This window comes from Cornus florida, unplaced genomic scaffold (assembly GCF_030987335.1).
Source record: "Cornus florida cultivar Cherokee Brave unplaced genomic scaffold, ASM3098733v1 CherokeeBrave_3.0.0_Hap2_Chr08, whole genome shotgun sequence".
NCBI lineage: Eukaryota > Viridiplantae > Streptophyta > Magnoliopsida > Cornales > Cornaceae > Cornus > Cornus florida.
This window is the reverse complement of record NW_026775578.1, coordinates 2,945,887-2,963,641: the sequence shown is the minus strand read 5'-3', so window position 1 is coordinate 2,963,641 and position 17,755 is coordinate 2,945,887. Positions and strand designations below refer to the sequence as shown.

The 17,755-nt window shown below is 34.0% G+C and overlaps 3 protein-coding genes and 1 non-coding gene across 4 annotated transcripts; 2 read left to right on the top strand and 2 right to left on the bottom strand.

The window, feature by feature from the left end:
* Positions 1 to 579: 579 nt before the first annotated feature.
* Positions 580 to 2,639, bottom strand: LOC132268909 (probable galacturonosyltransferase-like 4). The gene has a single exon (XM_059769823.1). The coding sequence runs from the start codon at positions 2,274 to 2,276 to the stop codon at positions 1,197 to 1,199; it is 1,080 nt and encodes a 359-aa protein (XP_059625806.1). The 5' UTR covers positions 2,277 to 2,639; the 3' UTR covers positions 580 to 1,196.
* A 3,502-nt stretch (positions 2,640 to 6,141) lies between these two features.
* On the top strand, positions 6,142 to 11,132 carry LOC132268908 (exosome complex component RRP4 homolog). The gene is made up of 7 exons (XM_059769822.1): positions 6,142 to 6,463; positions 6,804 to 6,905; positions 7,035 to 7,080; positions 7,382 to 7,471; positions 9,149 to 9,214; positions 9,492 to 9,560; positions 10,364 to 11,132. The coding sequence occupies exons 1-7, from the start codon at positions 6,309 to 6,311 to the stop codon at positions 10,817 to 10,819; spliced, it is 984 nt and encodes a 327-aa protein (XP_059625805.1). The 5' UTR covers positions 6,142 to 6,308; the 3' UTR covers positions 10,820 to 11,132.
* Positions 11,133 to 11,751: 619 nt separating this feature from the next.
* On the bottom strand, positions 11,752 to 14,833 carry LOC132268907 (methyl-CpG-binding domain-containing protein 4-like). The gene is made up of 2 exons (XM_059769821.1): positions 14,628 to 14,833; positions 11,752 to 12,413 (listed from the first exon to the last, which is right to left on the bottom strand). Exons 1-2 carry the CDS (start codon positions 14,655 to 14,657, stop codon positions 11,934 to 11,936), a joined length of 510 nt encoding a protein of 169 aa, XP_059625804.1. The 5' UTR covers positions 14,658 to 14,833; the 3' UTR covers positions 11,752 to 11,933.
* Positions 14,834 to 17,624: 2,791 nt separating this feature from the next.
* TRNAS-UGA (transfer RNA serine (anticodon UGA)) lies at positions 17,625 to 17,706 on the top strand. The gene has a single exon. It is a non-coding gene; the product is annotated as a tRNA-Ser (tRNA).
* Positions 17,707 to 17,755: the final 49 nt, after the last annotated feature.

Below are 17,755 nucleotides of genomic sequence, written 5' to 3'. Positions count from 1 at the left end.
AGCCTCTAATTTCATGTGTATTAGTCAATGTTCATGCATAAGCCAGTCCCAAATACAAGTCTTTCATACTAATAAAGACATTGACATGGAATTAACATATCATATTTCATTATTCACACCTCAAAGCAGGAAAAAAACCGCAATATTTGTCACCACCCAATGTTGTTCTTGACAGGTTAGGTGTCTCACCTTGAAGTAGAGAAGTGCCCTCCATAGTAATACTACACCATCAGATTATGCAGGACAAAACCAACAGAGAGTGATTGGTCCCTATTGTGAATAAACACATCTTTCTGCAAGCTCTGTAAATGAAGCAGGGGTCTGCTAAACGCAATGGTCTAAATTTCATAGAACCAAAAAATAAAAATAAAGAAGCAATCTACTGAATACTGATATGGTGTTAAATTGAATTTTAGCGAGACAACTATGGGAAAAACCAAATTTACGGGCATTTTTCTTGTGTCACAGTCACTTTAATTGTCTGAACCTCATAAATCACCTAAGTAAAAAATGTATTATTGTTCATGTGCAATCTGAATATAGTATGAATTGGTTTGGGCAATGAGTCAATGACCAATCTGAGACCCTCAACCATCCGTAAAAATGACATCTATTTCGACTCAAAATTCAAATAATCATCATAACCATGTTAGTAGTAGTATATGGTAAACAAAGTTAGTCCCTGAATTAAATGTGGAGGATCAATTAAATTATATATTACTACAAGAGAGGATGGAGGTCCAAAGACAACAAGAAAACAAAGAATCTAAACCAAAAAAAAAAACATACCCAAGACAGAAGCATGATTGAACTTAATCACATACTAGATGGGATATTTTTAAAGATATTAATATATAGATATAGAGTTATCAGAGGGACATGGACAATCTGAGATGGATAGAGGACCCTTGGAACAAAATCATCATCCTGCCATTGTTGAAATTAACAAATAACAAAACTCAAAATCTTCTTCCTCCATGCTTCTCCCCCATTGAAAACCCCTTAAGCATACCTCACTGGCCCCTTACTTTTTTAAACGTACACCTAATGAAAAAACACACAATCCTCTCTTTCCCCCTCTTCAAAATGAATAAAATTTAAGTACTTGAATTTTTTTTTAATTTTTTTAGGACTTCTATTAATATAATATATCATCATTTTGTTCTCCAAAATCCCCAAATCTATAGTTTGTCCCTTCATTCTTCAAAAGCGTGCTTTGATGAACGGTAGAGATCATAAGGAGCCCACAGATAATCGACTGTGCAGGGCTTCCTCGAGTCCAACCTCAACCATGGCTTGCCCTTTCCACTCCAATGGAGTAGGCTGATTGGTCCTGGATGGAGTCCTCTACATTTCCCTTCAACATTGTCACCACCCAAACCATGTTGGTTCCATCTATGATCAATGGCCTTGATGTTTCCCGCCAAAACAAGCAAGAATGGTGGCAATGACCCCAAATGGTATATCCTCTTCTGCTTTTGGACCACCATCCAATCCTCAACCTTCTGAGCATACCCTCCTTGTCTCCACTTATCCACGTCCACCACCATTACTCCGGTGTTGAAGTAACATGGCTTCCTGCCCCGGAACGTCTGCGCCATACCGGGGTCGGACCAAAACGCATCCGTGAAGTACTTGGTGAAATTTGCGTGACAGTACTCGGGTGCAGCCAAGACCTTGTCACCCAAATTGACCTCCCAGAGCTTGGCAATGTCGTCCACCACAACGAGGTCGGAGTCAAGGTAGATGACACGGTTGACATCTGTTGGAATAATGTCCGGCAGATAGACTCTGGCATAGTTGAGAGGCTGGTCCAGAGCTTGTCTAATGGACTTGGAGATTTTGCCTCGAACACGGTTGGCGTCGAAGCGGTAGACCTTGAAATTGAGGTAAGGGAAGGTGGTTTTGATGCTGGAAAAGATCCCGGGTTCAAACCTGGCCCAGAGGAAATGGAAGACGATGTTTTCTGGACAAGTTGTGTGTTGGAGGATGGACAAGACGGCTGCAATGGTGCCTCTGAGATAATTGGCGTCGAGGGTCATGGCAACATGAATCCTTTGATTGTCATCAGGGGAACGACATGTTTCGCCATTTCGGAAAGCTGGGGCTTCCCGGAAAGGGGGAGGGATGACGTCCGGGGAGGGTTTACGGACGATGCCAAGGCGGATGCCAGCGGTGGTGATGGGGGCGGAGGAGGTGGTGGAAGGGTGGATGAGGATGGGGAAGAGAGACAGGAGGCCAAGGAGTGAGAAAAAAGAGGAGCTCCGGAAGGCCATCCTGCCCTTAGCAGCATTTAGAATGCACAAGTTTTAGGGAAGAAGAAAGGAAGCGGCAGCCATTGGAGCTGGTTAAGAGAAGGTTTAGGAGAGGTTAGAAATGAGTGATCAAAGGCAAGGAGAGAGGTTGGTGGGATTGTGAGGAAGAGAAGAATCCTCGGAGGATCTCTAATAAACACCCATGTAATTCATATATATATTATTTCCATATTTCTAAAGAAATAAAATAAAAATTAAAAAGTTGTCAATTTCATTTTAATTTATTGGGGAACTAGACCCCCACCTTTTTTATAAAAAAATTTATAAAATAAAAAAGTTAAAATTCATTTTTTCCATACTTCTAGAGAAGATTTTTTTGTAAAGTTTTTTTTTTTTGGCTATTTATATAGGTGTGTGTGTGTGTGTGTGTGTGTGTATATATATATATATATATATATTAATCTTCGTTAAATAACAATTGTGTGTAATCTCTTGTGTCCATAAAAGTTTAGAGCTTCATATATAAATAGTACTAAGTGACATATAAGTTCTGGCATTTTCATTTTTCTTTTTTCTTTTTTCTTTTTTCTTTTTTCTTTTTTTTTTTTTTTTGTATTTGTCTTCTCTTTTACTATTGCACTATAAGCGCATTATTTTACATAAACTCAACTCAAAACTTTTCTTTTAGACCATACTTCAATTACAATTTTTTCTTCAATTTGCAGAAGTGTAATGATAATACACCAAAAGAGACTAGTTTCAGAACTTAAGAAAACATAATACAACTAGTCAAACATGAAAAATAATATATATATATATATATATATAGATATGGTAATCAAATATATAGTTGACCATGAAGGAGGTTATCAGAATTGTTTTGTTATGGTTGAGGAAGGGACAAATTAAATAATGTTGGCATGTGTATTGTGTGGCTATTGGACAGTAATCTCTTACCGTTTGAAACCAAATGATTCAAAGCTAGAGGCTACCCCGACCAAACTTGGCCAATATATATATGGCTTGTTTGGCTGGGTTTTGTTTGGTAAAATTTTTGAAAACGACTTTTAAAAAGTCTCGGTGGTTCTGATTGACTTTCCCTGAACTACACATTTTTTAAGGTAATAAATATAAAATTTCTATGTTGTCCATTATTAAAACAATTTTGTATTTCTATCTATGAATTTCAGTACAAACTTTTATCTTTCTCTTTCTATATCATCCTCTTCCTTGGTTCTCTACCCAACAAATAAAAAAATTATAATAATAATGTTAACCCTTCTTAAAATTCTAAATAAGAGTTTCAAGATTTATGAACTCTTCCAAAATTCAACCCTTCCTAAAATTCTAAATAACTATATATATAATTTTTATATATTTTTCTTAAGGCTACCCTTACTGTGAAAGTAATTTATAGTTATAAATAAAAATAAAAATGAGATATTTTTGCTACCATATCTCTCTTTCATTTTATTTTTCTTTCCTTTTTCTTTTTCTATCTCTTTCAACTTCTATCATGTAGTCAAGGAAAAAAAAACTTCTACCATGTAAATCGGGATACATCATTATGCCAATTAATCGTTGATACATCATCGATAATTTCACTCCATCACTTTAAATGTGTTTTTTTTTCTTCTTGTTTTTGTACATCCCAAGTCAATTCTTTGGTATTATTCATGGTTTATTAAGAATATAATTGTCAACTTAAATTATGTTAATAGTTAAAAGAACTTCAAAAAATTTACTCACTAAATAAATTTTTTTTTAATTCTTTTCATCAAAATGCATTTTTTAAAACCGATTTCAGAAACTAAAAGCTTTTCCAAACAGGGCATAACCTCCCAAGGATTGCTTTAGTGACGGTGTAGAGAGAGAGAGTGTGTCATCATATCTGTGGGATATTTATTTTTATTCTTTTTGTGTATATTTGCTTTACAATCCAAATGGCCCCTAACTTGGAACTGATGCAGCATTATGGATTGATAGGGACATATGCACATGAGCTTGTCCATACCAACATGGCACTTATTTTGGAAACCTCTCTCATTTATTATTATTATTATTTATTTATGCCCCGAAGATCATCTTCTTTTGACAAAAGTAATATCAATATTCTCTGAATTTTTGAGTCATGGGATGGAGAAAGACAAATGTCCCTCGTAGGCAACTATAATTGGTGAGTGATAGTGATTTAAGCATGTGATATCTTGATGTGATTCGAATAAACCATTATGAGTAGATATGACTCAAACACACACACAATGACACAATATAATATAATGATTTTTTTTTTTGCCCTTTTCCTATTAATGTCTTATGAGTTATGAGAGAATGGGTACCAGTTACCAATTTGTTTCAGATAATTATTCAATTTGAGCGAACGTTGTTAAATCATGTATATTCTCCATTTGTCCATTATTGTGTAGTTTAAAGTTTAAACTTCAAAATGAAAATAGGAAGAGAAGAGCAACAGAAATGAAGACTCCATTTGTTTCAACATAAATTTTTTTTTTTTTTTTTTTTTCGGATAAAATATTTTTATTTACTTGTTTGGTTGTTTGGTAAAGGTCTAGGTCTAAATCAAGTTCATTTGGTGGTGCATGTAAAATAATTTGTCAAAAATGGATGAGTAAGTTATTTTTGTTAAATTTTAATATTTTCGTAAAATATTTACGATAACCAAACATCAGAAAATAAAAAATATTTTCTGAAATTTTTATTTTTATTTTTTACAAAAATTTATATACTTGTTTACTTTAGTTTGTCAATTATTATTTGTTGTTAGGAAAAGATTCAGATAATTTATCCAGTTACTTAGTACAAAAGAAAAAAAGTTGAATTATATATAAATGAAGAAAAAATCTTGCCTTAGACCATATAAGCAGGGTTCTCCTTCTGATGTTGATATGAACCAATAACAACATGACATATGTTTAAAAAAATTAAAAAATTAAACGTTAATCATTCGGATCTTTTCATAGGTCATCCAAAAAGGGAGAAGATTTTCTCACATGACACCTAGTAGCGGGCTCTCCTTTTCTTTAACTCACGATCCTCTCTCTCTTCCTACCAAATTCCCATTGATGATCACCATTTTCTAAATTCTGAAACCCTAACATTAATCCTCTCTTCCGCCAACTGACCTCCACCACCTCCATTGCTTGCCATCTCCTCCATTCCCAGACCCTAATCTTTTACATCCAATTTTTAAAGATGATTCAAGCCGCCACATTCGTTGCTTGACATCTCTGTTGTAATTCCATCTCCAGAATGACTCAGGAAGCCGACCAATTAATAAATACGCATAACTCTAGTGACATCTAAAATTTTCAGATTTATCACTATCTGTTGCAATTTGAAGCCAAATTAATTTCCTTAAACTCCATTGATAATTGGAGTCTAGTTTAATTATTTAGCTTTTTCTATAACCGATTGCAATACGAAGGGTTTGTAATAAAAAATCTCAAACACATGGAAAAAAAAAAAAAAAAATTCTTTTGAATGATTCCCAAAGAGATCTAAGCAATTTTTATTAATTATTTTAATTTTTTTAACACATGTCATGTTTTTATTAGTCCATGTCAATATCGTAAGAACATTCCTACTTATGCACCCAATGGTAAACATTGTTCATAAAAGAGAGGGTGGCACCATTCAAGAGGAATAAAAATCAATATTTCTTAAAACAAGTCAAATATAAGAATTGAAACTTCATCCATCTTAAATAATAATAATAAAATTAAATTAAATAATTAATAAATAAATCATCCAACTTTGATACTTTTTTATTATTTTTTTTATTCTGACAAAAAAAAAAAAAAAAAAAAACCTCACACGCCAAGCCTTTGGTACCCTTTCATAATGCCCCTAGGGAAACTTATCAAAAACAAAGGAGTAAAACAAAAAGACGCCATTAGTTCTCCGTTTTAAGTAAATCTTCTCTCTTTCACACTGATTGAACTGTGTGGGCGTCCTCTGTTTCTTCCTGGCAAAGGGTTTAGGGCTTCTCTGAAAGTTGCAAAGGGCTTATTGTAGAGTCTAGAGAGAGAAAAGATGAGAGGGATACAGCTATCGTTGAATCAAACGCAGAAGATAAGGCTGGAGAGAGCACTGGAAGTACTACAATCTTTGTCTTCCAAGGCCAACAACAATGCTTCCGTCACCGTCGCCGATACTATCCCCGTTAACTATGAAGACGGCGTTCTCAAGTACCTCTCCTCACAAACCTCTAATAATCTCTCTCGCACACACATACACTCACTGATTCACATTTCCTTTCTTGTACTTGTAAATATCTTTCATTAGATGATTTTTTTTTATGGGTATAAAGAACAAAACCATAATTGATCTACTTCCACACACCCATTACTTTTCGATTTTGGTAATTTTGCTTCACAACATGAAATTTGAGATGGGTGCTAGAAAAAAAAAGCCCTAATTGATTTCTCTCTCCATTACTTTTCGATTTTGGTAATTTGCTTCACAACATGAAATTTGAGATGTGGCTTAAAAAAAAAGGCCTAATTGATCTCTCTCTCTGGTATGAAGGGGACATGGAACTTCTGAGCTTGAGGGCGAGGTGGTTGCGACAGTGTGTGGTGTGGTTGAACGCGTGAACAAGCTTGTCTATGTTCGCTCTTTGAGGGCCAGGTTCTTCCAATGCAATGCCTCAAATTTCAAGAATTTAATTTAATTCAATTATTTATTTTGTTGTTGAAATAAGAATGCGCAGTTAATTTTTAACATTTGAACTTCTTTCTGGAATTTAAATTGCTCTAGGTACAAGCCTGAGATTGGAGATATCATAGTAGGACGTGTTATCGAGGTAAAACAGACATTATTAACCTCATTGTATTATATTTTCCCCTTTATAAATGGAAGTTACCTTTGAACATGTTTTCTAATGCAAAGAGCATGTTGACTTAGTTGTTTGTATTTGTGATCAACTTAATAGGTTGATCAATCTCATGTTCCAACTTTCCATTGTAATGAAATAATTCTTTTGTAGTCTCCTAAAAATTAATGCAGTTTACATGAACGTTTATTTGGTTGGTGAACCCTCCTAATGAGGGAATTGATAATTTTGACGTTGGTTGAAGATTTCTTATTGGATTATTTATGTCCAGGTAGCTTCAAAGCATTGGAGATTGGAGATAAATTTTAGCCAAGATGCAGTTTTAATGCTTTCATCAATGAACTTGCCTGATGGCATCCAGGTATATATGCTTTCACTTGGACATAATCCTTTTAACCTTTTAAGAGATTTTTCGTTATGTGACATGAACTCTGTCAGTTGCCCTGTATAAATGGCAAGAATAAGAAGGGTATATATGAGCTTAGGGAAAGAAAAAAAAAAGGAAAAGAAAATGGTGATTTTGATGCCTAAAATGTGAATGCGCACAAGGGAATGCAATCTTTCAGTTGCAAGTATCAATATAAAGCATTAGTGCCTGCTACAGGCTAACCCACTGTGCAATCCATGTAAATTACTAGCATTTGAGATAGTGTACACATATAGATTAGTTATATGTACCTCCATCCACTAATTGGGACTGTTGTGAAGATATTTACGAAGTAATGTTTTATCTGTTAGGCAATAGTGGGAGTATTAAAGTGTTGTGATTGACTGTTGCAACAAGCCAATTTTTAAAATTTTTAAGTAGCATAATCTTAATAATTACCATTTTAAGTAGTATTTTGGCGGTTAGGTATCAATTGTGTATGTGTTTGAAATTTGATAGCTTTTGGTAACTTGATTAGGTATTTTTTTTTTTTGGCATTTTTCTATACATAATATCTTAGACAAAATATTGGACTTTTTTTTTTGGACAAGTGAACAAAATATTGGACAACGCCTTGTATTATATGTCCATAAAAACAATTTCTAAAATGTAAATATAGCCAAACACACCATACATAATATTTTGGCAATCGGATGATAATGATGTAATCTTAATAGTTCTTGCGTGCCGGTAACTTTATGAGCTACACCACATTTCTTATTACCAATGGATGAAGAATATTTAAGCATTAAAGGAAGTTTGCATGTGACAGGTTCTATGGCTTTTATTATTAGCTTTTAGAGGTTTTGGGTTACCTCATAGAAATAAATAGGTAGCATGAATTTCTCAATAATCAAGATAGAATTCTCAGGGCGTCTGTGTTTGTGTTTTTCTGATTAGGATACTGCTTTGAAAATGAGTTTTGTTTTCAATTAGTTTTGTTAGGACAATGAAAGCCATGCTGTTGAAGTCCTCACTTATAGATGAAAGAATGTCTATTGAGCACTTAAATTCATGATGGTATATATGATTTTGATCCGAAGTCCAAACAACGACAACAACAACAACCTAACTCTGTCCCCCACTATTTGGGGATGAGGTTGATCCAAAATGCAGGAATTATCAATGATGGAGTATATGAGTTTGATCCAAAAGATTCAATTTTTCTCATTTTTTTGGGCTGAAAAAATATTTGGTTTTCTGTTTTCTCCATCTTATATCATAATTATCAAATTCTGATGCATACATGTGTAAACTTAAGATTCAATCATGGCATAAGCTGATATATGGATATTATCATTGTATTTCCTTGTTTTGTTGTGATAATGTGGCAAATAGTGACATCATATTGGTGACACTCTGTATCATCTAAAATGATGATAGAATGATATCTTCATCATACCAGTGTGAGATCATACGGTCATACCTGATGTCATATGGTGTAGAATGCAACCCACTCGTTTTTATGATCCTAAGTGATACTGACTTGACTTAGATGGGTTATGAAGCATTTGATTCGGCTGTTTCCTTTAGAAAACTGAACTTCTAATTCATCTCTTTCCTGGACTGATAAACAATGCCTTGTTTTTTATTTCATTCTCTTGATTGTAGAGGCGGCGAACTGCAGTTGATGAACTCAATATGCGCAGCATTTTTGAAGAGAGTGATGTTGTTTGTGTAAGTTCAAATATTTTTCGCATTTCTTGTGAAGTAGATTGGTTTCTGCAGAATCTTTTTTGGTTGATTATGAAGTTGGTCCTTTTATATCTTGCAAGAACTAATGGAACATGCAAAAGTGCTGCAAGATGCATGCTTGTTCCATATGGACATGTTCATGAACTGCATGTAGTGATGTGGCTGCACACAAAATCAATGCATTGTGAATTCATTGATTCATAAGCAATTGTCAGTGTTTATATAATATAGTATTTTTCTGTTGCACAATCTTTTTCAGGCTGAAGTTCGTGGTTTCCAGCGTGATGGCAGTTTGCACCTGCAAGCAAGGAGCCAGAAGTATGGAAAGGTGTAATCTTGTTTAGATATATCTTTATTTGGCCTTTCTGTGAATTTGCATTTGCAAACATTTACCCTATTTTCACTCTATGTCCATGATGAAATCAAGCATGCTAGGCGTTCTTAAAGGATGAATCAAGTAAGGGAACAAACGAATGAATAAGTAAATATTTTTATACAATTCAAGTCTTTACCCATCCTTATTTATTTGTCATTTGTGATGTCATATAAAAGTTATTGAAAAATTCAAGTCTTACATTTACTTTGTATCAAAATAGATCGGAGTAATCTATTATCAAAATTCAAAAGCATAGTAGGGCATATTGCATACTGTAACAGTAAAGGATGCAACTCATTGAAAAGATCTTTATTTTCAAAATCTTTGAAATGGGAAAGAAAAAGAAATTGTTTAGAGAATGAAAATAGGACAATATTGTCATATGGTTTTTTTTTTTTTTTTTTTTGGTTTGTGAGAGAGAATTTTTCATCACGTATGACGTGAGAGGTCATGTTCTGCATATTTCATTTCTAGGTTTTCACCTTAATGTATATTATTGGAACAATACTTAGATTCACTTCACGCAAGTCCTTTTGGTAGGTAGATCCACTCAAGTTAATCTGACATTTCTAGCCTGTATTGAAATACATAAAATACTTATTGAAACCATGCTGTCAAGTTTTTGGCTGTTGCTTCAGATGCTGTATCATTATCACTTTAGCTAGTATCATTTTATCCCTTTTCCTTTTTTCTTTTCTCATTACTAATATCATTCTTATTAGTTTTACTACTTAAGATAATAATTTTCATTGCAGCTTGAGAGGGGTCAGTTACTCACAGTCCCTCCTTATCTTGTGAAGAGACGGAAACAGCATTTCCACCATCTTGAAAAGTATGGAATTGACTTGATAATGGGTTGTAATGGATTCATATGGGTTGGTGAGCACGTGGAAGCCAAAGATATTTTGGCAGAGGATCAAGTTAATAAATTTGAGCAGCAGAATGCCAAATCATATAGTAGTTCAACGAGTCTTGAAGAACAAGAACAAACTTACACTCCACTTGAAACTAGGCAAAACATATGCAGGACAGCAAATGCCGTGAGGGTCCTGGCTATTTTAGGCTTCAATATCACCGTGGAAGTGATCACAGAGACAGTTGGCTTGAGCACCTCACTGAATCTTGATATACATGAGATGCTTGGTGCAGAGTTCTGTGTTTTGGTGGCGGAGAGCGAGGCTGAACGGCGAAGGTTGGTAAAGAAGGGGTAATACCTTCCAGAAAAAAAGGAAGAAGGGGTAATTGTCATGTTGTGTGTTTTAAAATGAAATGCAGGGGTGAGAAAATCAGGATGAGAATTTTGTCTAGTGGAGAAGACTATTGACACTGTTATAAAATTATATTTAAAGGTTTATTTACCTGTTGAGATAGATTGCAGAATCTCTAAAAGACCATGAGAATTTGCACAATGTGTCCAATTGGGGATATCAGCAGCAATTTGAAAATTTTGAATCTCATTACTGTCATCTCAAGCATTCTTTTGGCAAACACCGGAATGAAATTTAAGGATGCCTTTGATTATTCCCCCTTTTTTTTTTTTGGGTGTGTTTTGTGGCGGGATATCTCACAAAGTATATTTGCAATATTTCTTTTCTCAGGTTCAATCAATGATTTTTTTGTCAAACTTTTGAAAGGTATTATTTTTACCTTTTTTTTTTAAAAAAAAAAAAAAAAATTATTTTGTGGAGAATTTTTCCTTGAAAACAATTTGTGAAAATATATGGAGCTGTAATGTGATATCAAACAGTGGAAATTTCGATTACTGCAACCGTAGTAAAAAAGTTTACTTCCAAATGTAGTGAATGTATTCCCATTGTTTCACTAAGCCAATGCATCTTCATTTTGTTTTGAGTATATTCTTGAATTACTCTAAACATGTTTGATAAATGGCACGTCCAATTATTTTCAAAGGCAGAGAATTAATTTTCATTCTTTTTTTATGAGAATGATATTTAATGTAACATCAAATAATTTTTCACAAAATATAATATTTTTGTACAATTCTTTTTCCCTTGTCCGATACCCGCTTGAATCCAATTAGTTTTGACATTCTCCTTCAAAACTTAAATGGGAAAGACATATCCATGTATATATGGGAAATGCAATGAAACACACTGGTGAGCGCGCACACGCACAGAAGGCATTGCTAAGCATTGTAAGAGAGTTTGCTCCATCAAATGCATTTCTATCTACATGAAAGCAGTCTTTTACCTGAAATAATATGAAATGCTGGTCAACTGCAAATTTACTCCAGAAAGAAAACTCTAACGGAACTTCTCACACTACTACAAACAAATCTCTCAAACATTCCCAAACATTACTCTCTCAATGTTTTCTCTTATGACTACTCGCAGATCTCTCTCTCACAACATTCTCAGGGATAGTGTCTTCCATTATTTTTGGAGTTGTAAATGAGAAGTCTGAAATGGATAAAGCTTTGTATTCTGGATTTTCTTTTAATAATGACGGTATTCCAGTAGAGGCTCTCACCTTCTTTCCAGCGGGAGTAACATAGTAGGCATCCAATTTGGAGTAATTTTTTCTGAGTACCAACTCCCTGCGAAATCCGGCTGGGGTTTTGGGGAGGTTTGGCTTGTCGCTGACCCAGGTTCTAGTGGCATTGTACTCGATATCAGCTGGGTCCTCACAAGAAACACCAGGTTTCTTGTTGCAGAAAAATGGATCCTCTACAAATCTACTTCTGATGTCTTCAAACTCTTCTTGTGTAGGTATTAGCCGCCATTTAAAGCAATTCCCACATTGTACAGCATATTCATCAATTGAGCTGTCCCCGGCACATAATTTCTGTCATCAGAAATTGGAATATAAGTAAATCAATTATACAAGGGATTCTCCATAAATTCCACTTTTTGGTTTCCTCTTTTTGGACTCTGGATTTTGCAAAGCGCCAGAGAAAGGGAATGGAATCCTCAAAATTTCTATAGAAAGAAAGCCTTTTAAAGCAATTTTCTTTCCTTTTACCTAGTTATCTGACATCCAAACAGACTGAAAATATTTTAACAAGAAAAATCCAAAGTTACCAACAGAATGAGGTTTGTTGTTCTCCCACCAGGAGAATGGTGGGGCTTCTGCAAGGAAAAAAATGTAAAGAAACCAATACAAATAATTCATAATCAATCATGAAAACAAGAACAACCTACCATGTATGGAGTCATGTGACTAACCATGAAAATGCTAGTACAATTCACACTACACACGCTAATGGCAAATAACGATACTGCTAAAACAGAAGAATATGAAGCCATTTGTTAGCCATGCATTATATAGTTTGCAAAGAATAATTATGTTAACAACTACAAGTACAAGATGCATAGTAACGATCAGTAAATTTCTTTGATTATGGACAATGTGGGGAGTATTAACAAAAGTTGTTTTAAAAAACCTCATCAGGGATTCAAAAGAATGACGTGAACAGTTTTCATTCGACTTTTTCCCGGATAGTACAGCGTCAGACATTGCATTCTTGATGGGGATAAAAGAACAAACTACTCAAACCCCGCCTTAGTTGATAACAACTAGTAATTTTAGCCATTCTGGTGCAGAATTATGCCCCACTTTCACTTAAAACTCTCGAGCGGTTAACACTTATAGTTGATTGCAGAGCAGGTGTCTCAAACTCATTCTCATCCAGTTCTCAGACATTGAAATGGAGTCCATAAGAATGCTATCATCCTTAAAACTAATTGTTCTAGATGAGCTAGTACAGTGTCACACATCACACTCCCATGGGGATAAAACACAAACTACTCAAGCCCCACTTAGGTTAGGCACTCAGCAGCACAATCTCCCACAGTAACTTCACTCTAAGAGTTCTTACTGTTTAGAGCATCTCCAATGCCCTCTCAAAGGGCATCTCAAAGTCAAAATATAGCAGGTGGATGAAAATAATAAACTCCAATGGGCTCTCAAAAGACCTCTCATATATTGAGATTGTCAAAAGTATTGTCATATATAGCAACTCTAAAAAATTTTTGAGAGGTCACTTTTTTTCCTCATATGGTACCGTTTCTTAAAATATAGCAAGTGGGTGAAAATAATACACTCCAAAAAGCATTTTGGATGAAATGTACCATGGAGTAGAATTGCTAAAATATAGCATTTTGACACTGTAACTCTTCTCAAAATATAGCTTTGTCATGAAAAATAGCATTTTGCATTAGAGATGCTTAATGAACTCTCATCTAGTTTTTATTCATTGTAATGAGATCCATAGTTAATTTTTGATTGCCTCAAAGCACACAAATTCTGAATTTGAGAACATCATCAAAGCGGAAAACATCTATATTGGAAAAAATGCATCACATAATCATAACAATCACAAAACCTGCAAATTTTCCCACTAATGCGAGACAACTATAAAATGGCAAGACTAAAGGGTGAGCAAATTCAATCAACAAATATCCTGCAAATACCCAAAATTAGTGACTTCTTTGTACATTACTCGAGCAAGTAGAGTACGTATCATGTCTACATATCGAATTAACCATTTCCTTGCTATAAACAAGTTAAACAAACAATCATTCAACTCAAAACTTCGCAATCTGATAAACAATTATCTAGTCACCAAGAAAACTGAAGACAAAATGGAAAAGACTAGATCTAATAATGCTTTATTTTGCATTAGATCCCAGAAATAAAAATTGACTTAAAACTTCGCAAATAGAGGGGAGTTTTTTTTTTATTTTTTATTTAATCTCGTCTCCAACAATGTAAGCAGATACCTAGTAATTTCTTTCTTTCTTTCTTTCTTTCTTTCCTACAATTTCTCAGCAACCAAACAGAGGATTCGATAATTGAAATAACTCAATATCAATAAAAATGATAAGATAGAGAACATCTTGAAAACAATGGCCTCAATTATATATATACATCGGGTAAAAATATATAAATACATATAAATAATATACAGCCAATATATACTTTTTGGGTTACCTGTTCCAAAGATAAAATTCATACGTGTGATAAACCCTAATTCGAGAAACAAAACCCTAAGACTACCTTAGAACTTCTCGGGCGGCTGTCGTCCATTACCACGCAAAGTCTCTCTCTCTCTCTCTGTGACGGATAGCACTGATTTAAGCTTTGTTTGTAACCAAATTCTTCTGAGATTTGGAATTGGAAAAAGGAATGAGATTGTTTCTGCACTAATTTGGTAAAAACATAAAAAGAAATAAATTTTGTGCCATTTACCCTGCCTACCCCGAACACCTTCGGTGAGCCGGTTTAACTTTCGTACCAATTGTAATGGGGCGGTGTTACTTACTGGCACACCATTCAAAATTTTAAATTAGTAATTTTTTCTTTTTTAACAATGACACTTATAGACTTGGATGGGCTGAAGTGTGTATAAATAGTAGGCATGTAGTACTACTCAATAATTTGAGTTTTTGGGTAATGGACAAGTATTTACCCATTACAATTGATATCAGTCCTTAATTCGGTGTCACGCTAAGTCTCCAGCTCAAAGGACGTTTGGGTCTGGCCCCGTATTAACAGGGTGACCAGACTGCAATGAGGACGTTGCCCGAGTTCAGATGGGGGAGAATGTTAAAAGTGGGACTTGTCCCACATCGAATTTGGATAGGGATTGAAGTGTATATAAATGGGGCTGGGTATGCACCACTACTCAATAGCATGAGTTTTTGCGCCTACTAGTTACACACTCCATGTGAGAATTGTCATCCAAACAAGGTCTTAAATGGTTTGAAAAGACAAAATTACCCCTTAATATTAAAATCAATTTTATTTTAAAATATCAGACAAGTTGAATGACATCAATTTATTGCGCTGAAATTCATTATTTTCTCCAAGGTACTCTAATATTCCGATTGTTATGAAATTTTTACCAAAGGTTCCTCTGCGTCTATTTACTCTCTGAAAATTTTCGTAATTTTTGGCCAAACAAATATTTTTATAAAAATTCGTTGCTGTCTGGAATTTTCCACCGTTTGAAATCAGGTTTTTAATTTATTTATTTGACAGCATTATGGATACTGGATCGTCACCAAAATTTTCAATTTTATACTTCCATGAGTTTACTTTCCAAAGCATTTTCATTTGCTCCATTTTGATTTCAAACGAATTTTCTATTAACTGTTATGCAGATTTTTTCTTTAACTCAACCCTTTAACTTTTTTCCATCAAATATTAATGAGGGGTAGGTTGGTTCGAATCATTAAGTTGTAAAGTTAAAAAGTCCACTAAATAGTCAAAAGCCAAGTTGGTCAATTCCCCATATGTTATATATGGTAGGTAATTATAGAGGGTGTCTTGTTAATTTTTACAAACTTTAGGGAATGCCATTATCCAAAAGCAACCAACTTATATATGATTGTCAATATAACAAACCTCAAGGGGTGTCATTGTATTTTTGTCAATACCCAACTTTTTTACACCTATTTTACTTCTCATTCGAATTCAACGTAAGATAAGATTCCCTTTGTAACATTAGGCGATAGCCGCGATACATAAGGAAAAAAAAGTAAGAAAAAGAGGAAAACTCATTCTTGGCGCTTAAGTTAGACATGAGCAAAGCATACAATAAAATTGAATGGCCTTTCTCACTAGCAATGCTTGAAAAAATAGGGCTGAATTTGCATTGGATCAAACTTCTTCAATGGTCATCCTATAGACTTTTTCGAGCCCTCAATAGGGTTGCGCCAAGGCGACCCTCTCTGCCTTTACTTATTCATTGAGGAGTACGTTGCCTATATGGACTTCATAAGGTCTCTGGATCGTTGTAAGAAGTGGGCTGCCCAAAAGCTGGCAAGAGCAATGTTTTCTTTGCAAAAACCTTGGATGGATGGACGCAAGCATGGACCTATATGTATCCCTCCTCCCCCCCCAAATTTCATTTTTTTTTTTTCATTTTTATTATAATAATTTACCCTTCCTCTAATTTTCTGGATCTATCCTGATGATTGGTTTCTTATTAAACAGGTTACAGAGACATAATCTACTAATAAAATTTCATTATTTTCTTTAATAATACAAAAAAATAACAACTTTCTTTTATTAAGGATAATGTTAGTTCGGTGAAGTTAATACTTTCACATAAACAATAATACATCCATTGTTGTGAGACCCACAACACTCTTGTGAATTTGTCAAAAGTTTGAATATGCACACCAAATCATTTTAGAAATGAAAAAATAGAATAACAACTTTAAGGGTAAATTACACTCGAGCAAATTACACACATAAACCGTTCAATGTTGATTCTCAAAAGTTAAACATGAGGTTTGGCTTATGTGCTTGGCAATCCTCTAGCATTTTATTTTTGGTAGACCCTATGACCAATTTTATAACATGATATTTTTGTCCTTCCATTGTATAAAATGAAATACTATATATTATTATAATATAAAAAATTATTTTTTCATACTCAAAATCACTTTTTGATCGTCCACGAATAAATTTAGGGAAGGTCAATGATCTATTCATATATAATTTATCCAATCATCAACAGTGGTTAGTGTGATTTAACCAAACTTCAATGCACGCTTACACTCATCACTATAAATAAGTTTTCATAAAAAACTAAAATTCTACTTCTTAAAAAAAATTAAAATTCTATTATATGTACTATAAAATAATATTCTCTTTGTCCTATATTAAAAGCTATTGGTTTTTTTTTTTTTTTTGTAAGTTGTCCCAAATTAGTTGAACAATTTTTTCATAATTAAAGTTAAAAAAACAATGACCCTTTAAAAAAAATTATAAAATCAAAATAGATAACAAATATGAGAGGGGAGGTAGTGAGCATAAGAGCAGTATTACAATGAGCTCACACATTCATTAATGATATGAATAAAATACATGAGTGTACCTTCATAAATTCCGTGTCTATCCTATACATATGGAGACGAGAGAGAAACTTTAACCACTTGATTCAGTAGCTCAATTTTAAATTTCCCAAATTGTCTTTTTAGTAATAAAATTCAATATTGCTACCAAATATATAAATTCTTAAACTGAAGTCCACTTTTCGACAGCGTCGATATGTCCGAGTGGTTAAGGAGACAGACTTGAAATCTGTTGGGCTTCGCCCGCGCAGGTTCGAACCCTGCTGTCGACGATTCCTTTTTATATTTTATTTTTATTTACCGAATTGCTCGTCTTTGTTG

Coding starts and splice junctions, on each gene's coding strand:
- LOC132268908 (XM_059769822.1), top strand. CDS start 6,309: ATGAGAGGGATACAGCTATCGTTGAATCAAACGCAGAAGATAAGGCTG. Junction 6,906..7,034: donor GTTCGCTCTTTGAGGGCCAG/GTTCTTCCAATG, acceptor AAATTGCTCTAG/GTACAAGCCTGAGATTGGAG. Junction 9,215..9,491: donor AAGAGAGTGATGTTGTTTGT/GTAAGTTCAAAT, acceptor AATCTTTTTCAG/GCTGAAGTTCGTGGTTTCCA.
- LOC132268907 (XM_059769821.1), bottom strand. CDS start 14,657: ATGGACGACAGCCGCCCGAGAAGTTCTAAG. Junction 12,414..14,627: donor GCCGCCCGAGAAGTTCTAAG/GTAGTCTTAGGG, acceptor TTCTGATGACAG/AAATTATGTGCCGGGGACAG.
- LOC132268909 (XM_059769823.1), bottom strand. CDS start 2,276: ATGGCCTTCCGGAGCTCCTCTTTTTTCTCACTCCTTGGCCTCCTGTCT.